We start from the raw sequence: 18,417 nt of genomic DNA, 5'->3' as shown, positions 1-18,417 counted from the left end.
GATAATAGTTATTGTTTCGAATAAGGGTATCAGAATTACCAAAAAAACGTATTTTTAATTATACTGCTTTCCCCAAAGGGCAACATATTCTTGTGCCTAAGTCAAAATGGAGCAACGTATCTCTTTCGCTGGCATCTCGTAATTGTTCCAGCCTTAGAAAAATAAGCGTTCGACTCCAGCAGATGGAAAAAGTCAAATGTAAGTGACTAATCAAATGGGAAGTACCTAAGTACCAAATGGAACTATCAGGTCGACATATGGTAGTATTTCTGGTATGGAAACTGCTGCAATGAATTTTGCAATTTGAGGCAGACAGATCGTCCGTGATATTCATATTGTTTTCTTTGATTCTTTTCCACTCACGACTGACGGAGAAAAGTAGAGGGAATTACACCATTTAACCACATCCATCGATCTCGTGAATAGAACATTGACGGAGGAAGCAAATTTTGGTTTCATATGTGTAGCAGGATATGTGGACGCTAAATGTTCCACAGACACCCGGAGAAACGTGTTAGATGTGTATCTATACAAATCGTTTGACCATTAATTCGTACGGTAGCGTTCTCGCTTCCCACGCCCGGGTTCCCGGGTTAGATTCCCGCGGGGTCAGGGATTTTTTCTGCCTCGTGATGACTGGGTGTTGTGTGATGTCCTAATGTTAGTTAGGTTTAAGTAGTTCTAAGTTCTAGGGAACTGATGACCATAGATGTTAAGTCCCATAGTGCTCAGAGCCATTTCAACCATTTTTTTACCATTAATCCTATCCGAAATAAAACTTAATCTCGTTGAAGTATGACTGTTCTTCTGTAATTACCTGAAATAGGGTGCTAACTGAGATCTTAGCACACGAACTGCAGCAAGAGTAAGTCAACAGTGTGAATTATTCTTCCTCGTTTTTCATCTTGGGCATCGTATCGTTTCTCCTCATTCTTGGCAAACATATGTAAACACTTGAAAAGCTAGTTGAATGTATTTTTAAACACGAGGTAATCTTTGTGGACCAGCGTCCGCCCAAGTTTAGGATCCAGCAGGAAAAAGACGTGAAAAGTATAAGCGCATGTTGTAATTCATGTATAATGCTCGCTAAGTCCAACAGATATTTTTCAGCTACAACGTCGACAACAGGAAAATACACAGTTCGTGTTTTACTTACAATGAAGATTTCGTAACAACAGAAAACTTGTTCTTGCATGCCCTTGGCAGAACACTGTGCAACAAGAGGCCTCGGTGCGTTTTGTTATTCCTGTCTTTTGCGTCGCTGTCAGTGGTGTATTGGAAACATATGGCTTTCGGAAATCTTTAACTCGATAATAACATCGGATTCAGCTCGCTTTAGCAATATGGATAACACTGCTAGGGAACTAGTCAACGAATTAGAAGGAAAAGAATATTATAACAATCCAGACTTGCAAATAGCTAACAAGCTACTGAGCAGACTTCCTAGTTGTTGAGTGCTGTTAGAAGTATGTCGATCTTGTTCGTTTTACATTTAATTTCTAATGCCCATTGTGTTTGACCTACCATTGTCCTGCACCTTGCGATGTTCCGGACATTTTGTCTTGGTGATCTTTTTCTCTTTTCTCAGACTACTCTCGAATCTAGCATTTCCAAGATATTTATACCTGAAAAATTCCCCTTTCATGATGTTAACATGACGTTTTGAAGATTAGTAGATGGGCTATAGAGCTAAGTAACTTAATAAGTCAGTGAAATTTCCTGATGCCGTTTCTAAGTCTATAGTGTCTCTTTTGTGGTTTACTTGTGTACGTAATTCAGATCAGACTGATTGCGGAAATAGTTCTCGCACACTAAGCCCTCAATTATTTGTTTGTGTTTTTATGTATTCCGATCTCTGACCTCCCCTACACCCACTGCAGCTCGCACTAGTGCCGTGGAAATTCTTCCTTGTCTTAACAGATGCGCTATGATCAATTCCCTTCTTTTTACCAGTGTTCCACATATGTCCATTTCTTCGCCGATTCTGCCGAGAACCACCTCAATCCTTATCTTAACAGTCCATCTAATTTCCAACATCTTTCTATAGCACCAAGTGTCAGATGGTTCGATTCTCTTTTTTCCTGGTTGTCCATCTTCCGTACATTGGTGTGCTCCAAATGTACATTCTCAGAAATTCTTTCCTCAAATTAAGGCCGATACTAGTAGCCTCGTTTTGGCCATGAATGCCCTCTTTGAAGGTGCTAATCTCCTTTTTTATGCTCTCCTTGCCTCGCCCGCCATTCGAAATTCTGAAGAAAATACGTGTAGGCCATAGAGAAAGACCGATAATACACAGATTGCAAACAGCCTAAAGGAAACAGTAAGAATGGAAGACTACGAAATTAGTAGTAGGATTACAAAAAGTGTAAGACAAGATGTAGTCTTTCACCACTACTATTCAATCCGTACATCAAAGAAGCAATGACGGCAGTTCAGAAAGTTTCAAGAGTGGGATTAAAACTCTTGCTAAAAAAGTATCAATGAGCTGCTGAAGGCGTTGCTATCTTCAGTAAATGTGATGAAGAGCCCCAGAGCGTATTGAACGGTGTGAACAGTCTAATCAACACAGAATACGGATTGAGTCTAAATCGAAGAAAAACGAAACTAATGAGAGGTAGCACAAATAAAACGGTGACTACGAGGTAGATGAACTTAAGGATGGCACTTTTCCACCGATGGCGACTCCCACATACTTTACAAAATATAAACAAACCAAAGAATGTGGCTGTTGTTGTCACCAAAGAGTTTTGTGGAGGCAGAGATTTTCGTTGCACATTTTTTGTTTTGTCGCCATCGGTGGAAAAGTACCGGTTTCACTTACTATTTAACGATACTGGAAAGCATACATTATGTTTTCCAGAGCAGTGCTTGCCACAAGAATAAAAACAGTGAGTAATACCATCAAATTAATCTTACAATCTCAATATTCTTCCCACATACAGTGCTCACTTTTTCGTCTCTATATTTGCCACAGATCACGACCCCCACAATACTCCAAACCAAGTTGTATCATCTAATGATGAATCACCAGGCGATTCGAAACCGGTCATGAATAAATAAAGACTGAAGGAAAAACGGCGATTGGTTGCAGTAATTCCTGAAACCTTTAACAAGACGGTCGCAGTGTTCCAAATCCAGAATGGATAAAGTTCTATTAAATTTTCTAAGCGCTCAGCCAATAAAACGCAGTCTTTGGTTTTCCTACCCCAAAACGCTTGATATCTGTTCTTTCCAATTTAAGTTGTTCATAACTGTATTTCCTAGGTATTTAGTTATAAATTTACGGCCTTTAGATTTGACTGATTTATCGTGTAACCAGAGTTTAATGGATTCCTTTTAGCACTCATGTGGATGCCTCAAACTTTTCATTATTTATGATCAATTGCCAATTTTCGCACCATTCAGATATCTTTTCTAAATCTTTTTCCAACTTGTTTCGATCTTCTGACGACTTTACTAGACGATAAATCTTTTCTAAATCGTTTTGCAGTTTGTTTTGATTGCCTGATGACTTTACTAGACGATAAACGACGGCATCATCTGCAAACGGCCTAAGACGGCTGCTCGTAATAGAGTGGCGTGGCCTGACGAGGACTAATTTCTACATCTACATATATACTCCGCTATCCACCAAGCAGTGTGTGGCGGAGGGCACAATTCGCGCCAAAGTCATATTTCCCCCGCTCTGTTCCACTCGCGGATCGAGCGAGGGTTTTACGACTTTTTGAACGCCTCAGTACGAGCTCTAATTTCCCTTATCTTTGAATGATGATCATTAGGCGATTTAAAAGTTGGTGGTAATAATATATGCTCTACATCCTCGGTGAAGATTGAATTTCGAAATTTAGTGAGCAGCCCTTTCTGTTTAGCGCGTCGTCTATATGCAAGTGTGTTCCACTTCAAACTTTCAATGAGATTTGTAACGCTCTCGCGATGGCTAAATGTACCAGTCACGAATCTTGCCGCTCTTCTTTGGACCTTCTCAATCTCTTGAATCAGACCCAACTGGTAAGGGTCCCATACAGACGAACAGTACTTCAAAACTAGACGAACTAACGTATTGTAAGCTATTTCCTTTGTTGAAGGACTGCATCGCTTCAGGATTCTACCAATAAACCGCAATCTAGAGTTCGCCTTACCCGTTACTTGTGTAATCTGATCATTCTATTTGATATCATGTCGAATAGTGACACCCAGATACGTGACTGATGTTACTGCTTCCAAAGACTGATCATTTATATTGTACTCATACATTAATGGGGATTTTCGCCTTGTTATACGCATTAGGTTACACCTACTAATATTGAGAGATTACACCTTGCATTTATTTTCTGCAAATTCTCATCGATTTGTTCACAGCTTTCTTGTGGTACTACTTTCCTGTAGACTACAGCATCATCGGCAAATAGTCTAAGGCCTCTGTCAATACCATCAACCAGATGGTTTATGTAAATCGTAAAAAGCAAAGGACCTGTTACTTGTTGTCTGGAGTGCTGATGTGTGCGTGCTGACGGTGCGCTTGTGTGTCGGCAGACGCGCGACTGTGTTGGAGCGACCGCGAGTTCGCGCTGGGGCTGTCGCGCGCGCCGCAGACACCGGCGCCGTTCGTGCCCCGGTGCGAGCCAGACGGGACGTACGCGCGCGTGCAGTGCCACGACGCCACCGGCTACTGCTGGTGCGTGACGCCGGCCGGCCGCCTGCTGCCCGGCACCACGCAGCCCAAGGAGCGGCCGCCGCGCTGCGACGGCGGACACGGTGAGCCCCACACCTCGCCCTCCTCCCCTGTTTCACTACCTAACACGGCTAACTTCCTCAACATCAGGCGCTACGGGTTACAATTTTTGTTTTAGGGGAACAGCGGTTATTACGAGACGGCAGATACAATGTGGGGACAGAAAAAGCCGACCGATTAAAACCGATACCTTTATTTCACTTCTGAATAACGGTCATGTTTCGGCATTTGTTCGGTAATCGTAAATATCAGTTTGCCATACCAGCAGTGCCACCATTTTTCGTTTGTATCCGATTCACACCCACTGGATACAATTACACTACTGGCCATTAAAATTGCTACACCAAGAAGAAATGCAGATGATAAACGGGTATTCATTGGACAAATATATTATACTAGAACTGACGTATGATTACATTTTCACGTAATTTGGGTGCATACATCCTGAGAAATCAGTACCCAGAACAACCATCTCTGGCCGTAATAACGGCCTTGATACGCCTGGCCATTGAGTCAAACAGAGCTTGGATGGCGTGTACAGGTACAGCTGCCCATGCAGCTTCAACACGATACCACAGTTCATCAACAGTAGTCACTCGCGTATTATGACAAGCCACTTGCTCGGCCACCATTGACCAGATCTGTAGAATGTGCTGGCCAGGGCAGCATGCTGTATCCAGAATGGCCCGTGCAGGATCTGCAGCATGCGGTCGTGCATTATGCTGCTGAAATGTAGGGTTTCGCAGGGATCGAATGAAGGGTAGAGCCACGGGTCGTAACACATCTAACGGGTGATACGCCAGTATGGCGATGACGAATACACGCTTCCAATATGCGTTCACCGCGATGTCGCCAAACACGGATGCGACCAACATGATGCTGTAAACAGAACCTGGATTCATCCGAAAAAATGACGTTTTGCCATTCGTGCACCCAGGTTCGTCGTTGAGTACACCATCACAGGCGCTCCTGTCTGTGATGCAGTGTCAAGGGTAACCGCAGCCACGGTCTCCGAGCTGATACTCCATGCTGCTGCAAACGTCGTCGAACTGTTCGTGCAGATGGTTGTTGTCTTGCAAACGTCCCCATCTGTTGACTCAGAGATCGAGACGTGGCTGCACGACCCGTTACAGCCATGCGGATAAGATGCCTGTCATCTCGACTGCTAGTGATACGAGGCCGTTGGGATCCAGCACGGAGTTCCGTATTACCCTCCTGAACCCAGCGATTCCATATTCTGCTAACCGTAATTGGATCTCGACCAACGCGAGCAGCAATGTCGCGATACGATAAACCGCAATCGCGATAGGCTACAATCCGACCTTTAGCAAAGTCGGAAACGTGATGTTACGCATTTCTCCTCCTTACACGAGGCATCACAACAACGTTTCACGAGGCAACGCCGGTCAACTGCTGTTTGTGTATGACAAATCGGTTGGAAACTTCCCTCATGTCAGCACGTTGTAGGTGTCGCCACCGGCGCCAACCTTGTGTGACTGCTCTGAAAAGCTAATCATTTGCGTATCACAGCATCTTCTTCCTGTCAGTTAAATTTCGCGTCTGTAGTACGTCATCTTCGTGGTGTAGCAATTTTAATGGCCAGCAGTGTATGTACATTAACTTTTAGCTGACACAGAGATATTTTTCCCCAGTGGAAACCACGTGAATGCATTTTTGAGTGTTCAGTCTTTTCATCATGCGCAAGTACTGCCAGATGTTGGACATCAGTATAAAAATGTCAACCATGTAGCATTGCGCTGGAGCTTGTTGACCCAGGATAACCGGAAGTGGTCGGTTAGTTCCAGGGTGGCAGCTATTGAACCATATGAAATAAAATCGTCATAACTTGTGAACGATTTGCCTTAGGTCGTTCAAATCGCACGGTTGGCCACGAGGTATGATGGAAATTAGTATGGTCTGGTTTAGCGGCGAAGACCACTTTCATTTTGATGGTTCGTCAATAAGCAGAATTGGCGCATTTGGGGGACTAATAACCTGCATTTCGTTATCGAGAAGTCTCTTCACCCTCAACGGGTGACTTTGTTGTGTGAAATGTGGTTCACATGGGTCAAATGGCTCTGAGCACTATGGGACTTAACTTCTGTGGTCATCAGTCCCCTAGAACTTAGAATTACTTAAACCTAGAGACATCACACACATCAGTGCCCGAGGCAGGATTCGAACCTGCGACCGCAGTGGTCGCGCGGTTCCAGACTGCAGCGCCTAGAACCGCTCGGCCACTGTGAAATGTCCAGCACGGAATAATCGGTGCGATATTCCTTGATGGCACGATGACTACCGAACTTTAACTGATGGTTTTGGAAGATAATTTCATCTCAATTATCCAAGGTGACGCTGATTTTGACGAGATGTGGTCCAGGCAAGATGTAGCTCGACCCCATTCTGCTCTGGGGTCCCCGGAGGCCACTGGCATGGAGCTCGATAGGTAGCCATATTCTCCGGATCTGAACACATGCGACTCCTTTTTGAGGGGCTGTATTAAAGACAAGGTGTACGGCAACAACGCCAAAACCATTACAGAGCTGAAAAACAGCCATTCAGGATGTCATCGACAGCATCGATGTTCCGATACTTCAGCGGGTCATGCAGAATTTCGCATTTCGTCTACGTCACTTCATCGCCAGTAATGGCAGACTTATCGAACATGTCATGACCTAAATCCGAATATCTGTAGTGACGTTAATATGTTGAATAAAGTGTATGCAGGCCGTACTTTGTAACTAATTTTCCTTTTCTTAATATAGTTCAATAATTGTCAGCCTGTCTGTTCCACTGAATAATTAAGTATTATTTTTGTTATTTGCATGGTAATTAGTGAATGACCAGTTTATTTATTACAACAGTGAATGTTTCAAAATTAGTTATTTTAGTCCTTAAAAAGAAGCCAAGGGTAAAAAGTTTATTTTGAATTCTGGTACATATTTTTGTATAAATCTTGCATCTAAAATTATTTTAAAAATTGCCTAAAGGAATTACAGCACAAATAAAAATTTTCCTTTTTCGAGAAAAAATTCAAATCTGAACTGTTAAGTAAAAATTTTTTTTTAAAAAAAAGGAGTAATTTTTATTCGTAAAATTTGCATTGGTTTGAAATATAACGTTATTGCACAAAATGGGGAAAAGCGGTCAGTGGTATTTTAATAACAATGCTGACAGAAACTAGCAATAAACACATGGCAAAAGAAGTCACAGCATTGGTGAGACAATAATGTCCCTGTTGCCGTGTGTCGTGGCTAAAGGTGGTCGTGTACGTGCAGTGTGCACTACTTGATCCCACCTTGATTATACGGTAGTTTCTCGCTGTCGTCGCTAGACATCCATTGTATTGCAGTATCGGACCATCCCTAGCGTGAAAAAATTCTTACGAACTAACGTAACAACGATGTACAATGCATCATTTGCTTTAAAAGATTAACCATTTGGCAGTCATTTCTATGAAATAACAAAGAAGGAAATTATGGTAACAGCAATAAATTAAAAACTTAACAATTAGTTCAGAGTACACAATAAAGATAAAGCAGCTGTCTGGTGCTGTGTCTTCATAATATGTCTTTATCTGCTTGTAGCCCCTGAAACTGACAAATTAACACGGAAAAACAGTTCAGCCTTAGTTTTTACCCTCGCTATACGTTTTGCCAGAATAGTGATATGACTTTCATTAAAAATGATTTTTGAGCAGAATTTCAAACAATTAGAATCAATGGGAGAATGCTGCTGATTTCTTGTAGTATTCAGCCACTTGTCATTTTTCGAAAAAAGCCGCGAAGGACAGACAGACTAAGTTTAATTAGACTACTTAATTTATTATTTTGATTCTACGTCTATTCCAGGAAGTAATAGGAATAAAATCCGAAAATCGATTATTTCATAAACTGGTTATTTTGAGCGGTTTTATGTCAGATTAAAGTGTCGTGGAAAAAGACCCGATATTACCGAAAATCGGTTTTCAGAGATGGCCGCCATCCCTAATACAATGGACCTCGGTGTTTCTCGAGTTCGGCGCTAGACAATGACACATGCAGTGATGGGAATAAAACGCATTCATCACTTTCCCCTCCCCCCAACCACCCCCACCCCCCCTTCCTCAATTGTTACATCTTCAGTGATATACCTGTTAACATTGTGTCACAGTAAATTTAATTTGATTTTGAGTGTCGAACTTGCTGAACAGCGTAATTTTCAGCATCCGTGTTTACTTTTAAACGTAACAAGTAATCGTATCATGGTACTATTAATATTTCAGTTTTCTGTTTGCACCATATTTCAATGTGCAGTGTCTATCGGGTACTGCGATTTGTACCAAAGCCAGGTGATAAGGGGCACGTAAGTACGAGGGGCGTCTAATTACTAATGTAATACATTTATTTTCTGAATGCAGATTGGTTTTATTGAGGATTCCAATACACCATATTATTTCCCATCTTTTTGGCTACAAAACCCTATTTTTCAACATAATCTCCATTCAGTGCGACTTCCTTCCACCACCTTACTGGGAGGGCCTGTATGCCCTCCTCGCACCACTCTACTGGCCGACGTCGGAGCTAACGTCTTACTGCATTCACAACCTCCCCATCACCCATGTCCTGCTTCCCGCGGTTGCATCCTACACTGGGGGTCAAACACGGGGAAGTCGGAATGCGCGAGATCCCGGATATAGAGTGGATGAGGAAGAACAGACTAATGAAGTTTTGGGCTCCTATTATGTGCGCAGATGTCTTGCAGTATCATGGAAAAGGAGAGGTTCGCTTACATTTTGGTGACGACGAATTTCTTCAATTTCGTGAAGATACACCTGAGAGCTGCTCGTTGCGCAATCAGGAAGGACATCAAACATAATAACACTCTCAGAGTCCCAAAAGACCGTCGCCATTACTTTACGGGGATGTTGCTTTGAACGTTTTGTTCAGTCACGTCACCACTCCGTGGATTCGAAGTGATGAACCCATGTGTCATCGCCTTGATGATATCTGACAAAAAAATATCACGATCAGCCTCGTAACGCGCATGATATTCCGCAGAGATGGTCCTTCCTTTCTCTTTATGGTCTTCAGTTAGGCGACGAGGAATGCAGCGGGTATTCAACTAGTGGACAAGTTCGTCAGCACTACCAACAGAAACGCACAGTTGAGCAGCGAGCTGTTTGATTGCAATCCGTCGATCACCTCGAAAGAGGGTATCCCCACTTTCCAACACTACAGGAGTCACAGCTATGTGCGGCCGGCCGGAACGGGGGAGATCGGACACGTTTGGGCCACCTTGTTGCTATGATGACAGACTGCTACGGCAGATCCCTCGCCAAATGACCTACCGTGATTTTCGGCATATCCATCCTCGTTGAACAGGAAGAGAGCATCACAGCCGATAGGAAGATCACAATTTTCATCACTAACGTCAGCTGCAATTTCATAGTCAGTTTATTGGCAACCGGTTTTGACGATACACTTAATCATCAGGCTCTCCAAGTACACAGTGGCTGAATTTTCCGGAAAGACATCAATCAGAAAGTCCCACGTGAAAGTAACTGGTATCCGCATCACCTCTTGTAAGCAACCACATACAGCGTTTACTGTCTCGTAGAGCTGATGCGGATACCGGTTACTTTCACCTGGAACTCTGACTGAAGTCTTTCGGTATAATTGTGCCATTGTTTATTTAGAGGACCTAATGATGACGAAGTGTGTCGTCGAAACCGGGTCCAATAAATTTATAATGAAATTACAGCTCAAGGTAGTGTTGAAAATTGTAATACACCGTGCTTTTTTTCACTGCCAGGTCTCGGTTGACGTCTATGAACATTTGCGATACTCTGGTTTTGTGCCAAAAGAAACTCAATGATATCTATCTGCTCTGAAGGCACATCCTTTATAGACGCCATTTTGAAGGCTACGCATAGCGCCACCACCTATCGGAAATTCATGAAACTACAGGGGCCGAAGCGGAAATATTCCACGATAAGCGGAAACACGTAGGTTGGAACTTTAATAGTGGCAACACTGCTGTGGAGGTCGGTCCTATTCAATATAGTCCTGCATAGTGTAGTAAATAAAATCAACAAAAGAGGCACCATATTTACGAAAACTAGCCAGATATGTGCATACGCTGATGGCATTGCTATAGTAGGAACAAAAACCAATACACTCCTAGAAACACACCGGGCAATGGAAACAGATGCCTTAAAAATTGGCCTCATAGTAAATGAAAACAAAACAAAATATATGGTAATGTCACAACCTGAGGCCAGAAGAACCCCTGAAAACCTAAACATCAATGGGAAATGCTTCAAAGGAGTGTCCTCTTTTAACTACTTGGGAGCCCTAATAACAGATGATAACAGTATTGGAGGGGCAATAAGGGAAAGAATACAAGCAGGAAACAGAGCTTACTTACTTAGGAAATATGCAACTTTTCAAAAATAGTCTTGTTACAAGAAAAACTAAACTGCTAATAAATAATTCCCTAGTCCGCCCAGTTATCACATACGGGTCAGAGGTATGGACGTTGACAGAACACGATAAAAATGCACTAAGAACCATTGAGTGGAAAATACTACGCAAAATCTATGGGCCAATAAGGGAGGGAGAAGGCTGAAGAATACGCTACAATGCCGAATTACAAGAGTAAACACAAGGCAGGGACATAGTAAAATTTGTGAAATCACTGCAAATACGATGGCTAGGACACCTGGAGAGAATGGCAGAGGATAAAATTCCAAAGAAAATGATGAAAGTTGTGATCCATTAAGCTAGGCGGAAAGGGAGACCTAGAAGAAGATGGATCGACGAGGTAATAACGGATATCACCAGTATGGGAGTCCGGGGTGGAAAAGAGCAGCAAATAACCGAGAAGTGTGGAGGAAGATTGTTGAAGAAGCCAAGGCTCACCAAGGGCTGTGGCGCTACTGAAGGAGAAGAAGAAGAACACTGCTGTGGAGGCACTATGCAATGGAATCTACTACTGTCGCTGATAGCACACGTTGTTGACATATCTACCTTACCTCCGAGCAATTGGACTCGACCGTCCCACGTCACCGGCGTGCGCACAATCGAGGAAGCACCTGTGAGCGAGCGGTCTGACGTAACGGTGTCATTATGTTTTCGAAACAGGAGTTGGATCAAGATTGATTGTGCCCAAGTGTGATCAAGGTTTTCAAGAGGCGTCCGGGGAATCGGCATTTCCGGCAAACTGTGGCAGACATGTATCTGGCAGGTCGTCCTAGCGTCTCTAAAGAAGTGCATGCTGTTGCCGCGTTAGTGAACAGTGATCGACCCCATACGATTCGTGATCTTGCCCACGAAACAGGATTAGCGCATACGACTGTGCTTCGCATCCTGAAGGAACGCCTGGGCATGCTAAAAATTGCATTACGATGGGTTCCGCATGACTTGACGGAAATGCAGAAATGGATGCGTTACGACGCTGATCAGGCGTACCTGAAGCGCTATGAGCGCAAAGGAGAGGCTTTCTTACGCCGTACCGTAACACTGTATGAGACATGGGCCACATAGTACGAGCCAAAATTGAAACGCCAATTCAACGAATGGCGTCATAATGGGTCGCCGCGAAAGTCGAAAGTGCGTCAGAGCCCCAGTATGGGGAAAGTTATGGTGATACTCGTGTACGACTGTGATGGTGTTATCCTAACGCATTACGTTCCTCCACGACAGACCATCAGTGCACAGTGTTACTGTTCGTTTTTGGAGCATCACCTGCGACCAGCTTTCCGAAAGAAGCGGCGACGCTTTCAGCGCAACCCACCGATCATTTTGCACGACAATGCGCGGCGCATACAGCGCAAGCTGCTGCTGCTCTGTTCGGTCGATGGGACTGTGAAGTACTGTACTATCCACCATACTCCCCGGACGTAAGTCCTTGTGACTTTGATTTGATTCCGAAGATGATGGAACCACGTGGCATTCGCTTGAGAACTGTTCCAGAGAATCGACAGGCAGTTGACCGCTCTATTCACACCATCAACAGAGCAGGCTCTGCTGACGGTATACTACGCCTTCCACATCGCTGGCAACGGGTTCTACACAACGCTGATGACTACTTTTAAGGACAGTTACAGCTGCAAACATGTAACTCTTTTGTATCGGTTATGAATAAATAGTTGCCACTATTATTTCACGATGTCGCACAGCGAATTCCGCATTTTTTCCACCGAAATTGGTCGAGGAAAAATGTGTTTTACTTATTGAACGCCCCTCGCACACACACACACACACACACACACACACACACAGGGAAATTTATATATTTCACATTCTGTGGGCTACAAGAATCTACAAATAGTTACACAGTACGATATAGACTGCTGTCCGTTCAGGCTGCTAGACCATGACGGCTAGCAAGAAACGTCATATTGGCGTGAAGCGTACTACATGTTTGAATGTGGAAACGATCATCATTTCAGTGCAAACGCGCAAAAGAGGCAGGAGTAATACCAGCTACACTCTACATAAAACGAAAGATTACACAGCAGATTTCACATTCAAAAGATGCGTTTGAGTATCGTTTATTGGTGAGAAGATCGTGTTACGCTCCGTGTAAGAAGGAGAAACACCTTATACGTCGTGTCGGATTCGACAGCGGCAGGATTGTGACAATTGGGGAGTGGGATTTACTGTTCCGCGATACTGCTTCTCGCTGGTCGGGTTCGCACGTCAATCATGAGAATGTGAAATTGATTGGTTCAAGAGGGCAATACTCAACTCCATACCAGTACTAAGCGGCTTCGAGCGACAAGCTGCCTGTATGACTAGGATACAGAAACTAAAATTAATCTCCTTCCGAACAGGCCATGAAGGCCCTACGGTACTGATCGGCCGCCGTGTCATTCTCAGCTCATAGACATCACTGAATGCAGATATGGAGGGGCATGTGGTCAGCACACAGCTCTCCCGGCCGTATGTCAGTTTCCGAGACCGGAGCCGTTACTTCTCAATCAAGTAGCTCCCCAGTTTGCCTCACAAGGGCTGAGCGCACCCCGCTAACCAACAGCGCTCGGCAGACCGGATGACGACCCATCCAAGTGCTAGCGCAGTCCGACAGCGCTTAACTTCGGTGATCTGACGGGAAACGGTGTTACCACTGCGGCAAGGCCGTTGGCACTTGGATACAGACGTGGGCAAAAATATAGAAACACCACACACAACACAGTATCATGTATAATGTGGCGTAGCAAAACTTCCGGTGTTCAAAACAGCTTCCAGTCGTCGCGGAATAAATAAAGACAGGACGCTTGTGGTTTTCAGGGCTATCTTATATCATCCTCCCTGCAAAATAGTGGCAAGTTCCCATAACGATGGTGTAGGTGTATACCGATCACGCACCATTCTCTGCAGACTATGCCACAAAGGCTCAACAATATTAAGATCTGGTAACTGTGCCGGCCAGGGGAGATGGGAAGCCAACCGGTGTGGCCGAGCGGTTCTAGGCGCTTCAGTCTGGAACCGCGCCACCGGTACGGTCGCAGGTTCGAATGCTGCCTCGGGCATGGATGTGTGTGATGTCCTTAGGTTAGTTAGGTTTAAGTAGTTCTAAGTTCTAGGGGACTGATGACCTCAGATGTTAAGTCCCATAGTGCTCAGAGCCATTTGAACCATGTTTTGGAGATGGGAAAAGATCGTCCTTGTGAACACTAAACCGTTCTGTGAGGACAGCAGTCACGTCATTTTGGGAAACAGCATCCCACTGGCGAACAAATATTGTACCATGGAATGGACATGATCAACTGAAATGGTCACACTATCCATGGCAGTAATGCTACCTTGCACAGTAAATACTGGGTCTATGGAATACAGCGATATGGTTACCACATCATTAAACCTGCATCACGTTTCACTCTCGGGACGTAAACTCTGTCAGAAGTTAGAAAAAGTGTGAAACAAGACTCAAACGACCACGACTTTCTTCTATTGCTCCACAGACCACGTTTTATTGCTTCGGCACTACTTTTTCCTGGTACAGGCATTTGCGTCAGTGGTGAGTTGCTTTGGAATTCCAGCTATTCCTACAATTCCCTGGTTATGGAGCTCCCTTCGTGTTGTTTTGGTGCTGAAAGGGCTTGCAAGTAAGACTTGGACAATTCTCTCCAATTTCATCTGTCACAACCACTCAAGACACACTCTCGTCCGCGTTGCGACTTAGCGGATAAATTTTCGATACGGCCATCTGGAAACACCGAACACTTCCGACTCCCTTGCTTACGCAAGCAACCATCATGCGAGCACCAGCAAAGTACTCAGAACTACACAGATAGCTCTTCTGACCACGACTGAGACTTTAACGTATTGTGGACATTGAACAGGTGTCGTTCATACTCAAATAAAACAGCGCAACCGGCTTGCCTAAATAGCACTGCATGTATGCATTTCTTGTGGTGTTTCCATACTTCCACACAACCCCTGTATTCGTCGTTTGGGTGCTGATGATGGTACAGCCAGATCACGTATCTGAAGTCAAGAAATAGGCCACTCACTCTGCAGCAAGGTAAATATCCACAACGACAGTACGACTACGTCTGGAGCACCAAGGGCCTTAGCACGACCATCAAAAATGGTTCAAATGGCTCTGAGCACTATGGGACTTAAATTCTGAGGTCATCAGTCCCCTAGAACTTAGAACTACTTAAACCTAACTAACCTAAGGACATCACACACATCTATGCGCGAGGCAGGATTCGAACCTTCGACCGTAGCGGTGGCGCGGTTCCAGACTGTAGCGCCTAGAATCGCTCGGCCACTCCGGCCGGCAGCACGACCATCATCATTGTGTTTACCCTAACGGGACAGCAGAGAGACGCCAAACTGCAATGCTGCGCACATGATTGGCATCGTGTCATCTTTTCAGAAGAATCCCCGTTCTGGATACATCATCTCGATAACAACGTCCAAAGGTAGAATTGCCATATGAGCCTGATACGTGGCATGGTGTATGGGGTGCCAATGGGTACACAATACTATCTCCTTTCGTTCACATAACTGGTAATTCGGACAGCAGGCGTTATTATGGATGTGCCCTGCTTCGAGATTTCACTGACTTTATTTTCCAACGAGATAACGCAAGACCGCATGTTACCCGTGCTGTCCTGATCAATGTCGATACAGAGGGTGTTCGACTATAGGACTGGCGAGCATGTTCCCGATACTTCATGGGTCACATGGACCATTTGCCAGCTACAGCAACTGAATAACTCTGGCATAGAACTGAAGTAGCATGGAATGACGTCGCATCTGTTTGAAATCCAAGCTCAGCTCAACTAAATGCTCAGATGGTCTAGAACCGTCGTTGCAGCCACAGGTGGCAGCTCCGTCTATTAAAGTTCCCACCCCGTGACGCCTGAAAATTAATCACATCTTCTCCTTCCTATACTGCTCACCCAAAGCAAATGAAATTTCGTTTTCTTCGTAAAAGAATACCACAGCCGTAAATTTATCGAACGTTATATATATGGTTTCACCGTGGCACTTGACTTTCAAGTATTTTTATTTGCTAGATTTTATGCGTGTGGTTTGATAAGTCTGGTAAGAAAGAAAGAAGAAATGTTTGTTTTGTAAAGAGCTCACCTAACTTCTCGACATAGTCTCCTTTGAGGAATATACACTTGGTTCAACGGACCTCCAGCTTTTTCATCCCATCTGAAAAATAAGTTCTGTGAAACTCGGCAAAATACTAGTTGACTGCAACTATCAGTTCCTCATTTAATGAAAATTTCGTCCCATCAAGCGAAAGCTTCGAGTTAGGGAACGGGAAGATGTCACTTGGCACTAAATGTGGTGAATAGGCGATGAGGAACCAATTCAAAGCCCAAGTAGAGTACTTTCGCCTTTGTTACAGCCGATGTGTGCGTTGGTAAGTTGTCCAGGTGCAAACTTTCGCCTTTTTTTTTTTACAGCCAACGCAGGTTTCAAAAGATCCAACAATGAAGCATAATCGAGTCCACTTATGATTCTACCTTTTTTGAAGAAATCTGAGGTTTATTCGTTGAGAATTCAAAAAAAAAAAAAACAGTGGCCATCACCATACCAGTTGGCAAACTGGTCTCTGTCTTCCTCAGTACAATTTTACCTGCTTTTGTCCATTGTTTTGACTGCCATTTCGAATCAACAGTCACAAATCGGCGCAAAACTTCTTGCAGGTTGCGGTTAAACATCACCAGACATTTTGTTGAAATGTGCCGGGTGCGTAGACTGTGAGCAACCGCGGCACCCAACTCGCACACAACTTCTTCATAGGCAATTTTCCGTGCAGTATATCATGCATTCATTCAGTTAAGATACCTACAGTCTCAGCAATCTCACGAAGTTTTATTCAACGGTCTTGCATTGCAATATCGTGGATTCTGTCAATGGTTTCCTTTGTGATGACCTTAATTCGGTGCCGGTACCACGCTTCGTCTTCGGTGCTCGTCGACCACGTTTAAATTCATTCATCCGAAAGTAAATGGTCTTCAACGATGGTGCAGAGTCCGCGTGAACTTCATACTATTGTTTTGATTTGTGTAGCAGTCGAACCCTTGAAACGAAACTTTTTCTCCATTATCAGTCGCAGTCGACACACATACCAATTTAGGCGGCTATCAGCACCGAACTGTATGCTGTACATTAATGAAATTCTGTATACGATCCTTGGAATAATCAAGGCTACCAACAATAAAGGCCAAAGAAAAATGTTCCATTTTTTTATGGGAATTTACCAGACTTGTCAAACCACGCTCGTACACGTTTCAGCTGTTTCGGCCTAATAGATCATTCTTAAGCGCTATAGGTATCGAAACACAGACAGTATCCCTTATTGCTGTTGTTATTTTGAGATCTATAGCACCTTAGAATGAAGAGACTTTACACTATGGGCTGTTCTGTCTCTGCACACAATCTAGCATGAACATTAGTCCGCTCAAAATGGGAAGAAGCTGCAGCTAATTTAAAGGTGGATGGTCACACAGTGATTTGAATTCTACTCGTCTTGAATACCACTAGACCTTACTCGCTGCTCCGTAATACCGGTGAGCAGTTGCATCTCATAGTGGGGGACAGATTGTGTGAGCCGGACTTTGCCATGACAGACGTACGAACTCCTGCAAGACGTTGGCATCGGCTCATGGGGGCCGAAATTGTAAAACTGCCATTGGATGTTTATTGCCCCATGATCTGGCTCATTGGAGGCTCACATATATCCTTACAGATTAGTAAGTGGAGCGACATGTTTAAAGACATGGTGCTCACTGGAACAACTGCCTGGAGTGGTATTTCATATACGTGCACGAAATTGAGTATACCAGATATGTGATGGCTTTGACGAACGCTGCTTAAGATTTCGTGAAACTGAGAGGATGTAAAATATCGCACTTGATTAATTTCGTTGACCTCATCTCGCTCACGTACGATTTAGTGTTGAGCATTATAAGCAAAAAGTCTCTATCGTTTTGCGCAATATAGACAAGATTTATGGATTACCTACATCAGTATCATTTACTATATTATTGGTACATCATGCATGGCAGGATATAAGAATGAATTAAAAGTGTATCTTCGCATAATTTCGTTCGGTCCCCTTACTTTTGTGACTAGTATGTTACGCAAGTTAATGAGTAAATAAAAATACAAATGTACCTTAGCATGAAAGACTAACTTTATCAAGCCATTTTTATAGAAATATCACAT

At 43.8% G+C, this 18,417-nt stretch overlaps 1 protein-coding gene across 2 annotated transcripts in view; it reads left to right on the top strand.

Moving 5' to 3' along the window:
* The window catches only part of LOC126188119 (SPARC-related modular calcium-binding protein 1), an 805,467-nt gene that overhangs the window by 581,441 nt on the left and 205,609 nt on the right, over window positions 1-18,417 (top strand). For both annotated transcript variants that reach the window (XM_049929592.1, XM_049929591.1), the window contains exon 3: window positions 4,534-4,755. In XM_049929592.1, the coding sequence (XP_049785549.1) occupies window positions 4,534-4,755 (222 nt within the window). The remainder of the gene's footprint in view (window positions 1-4,533; window positions 4,756-18,417) is intronic.

The sequence above is a fragment of the Schistocerca cancellata genome, chromosome 5, assembly GCF_023864275.1.
Source record: "Schistocerca cancellata isolate TAMUIC-IGC-003103 chromosome 5, iqSchCanc2.1, whole genome shotgun sequence".
Classification (NCBI taxonomy): Eukaryota; Metazoa; Arthropoda; class Insecta; order Orthoptera; family Acrididae; genus Schistocerca; species Schistocerca cancellata.
Note: the sequence above shows the minus strand (reverse complement) of the source record. Positions and strands in the feature narration are given on the sequence as shown.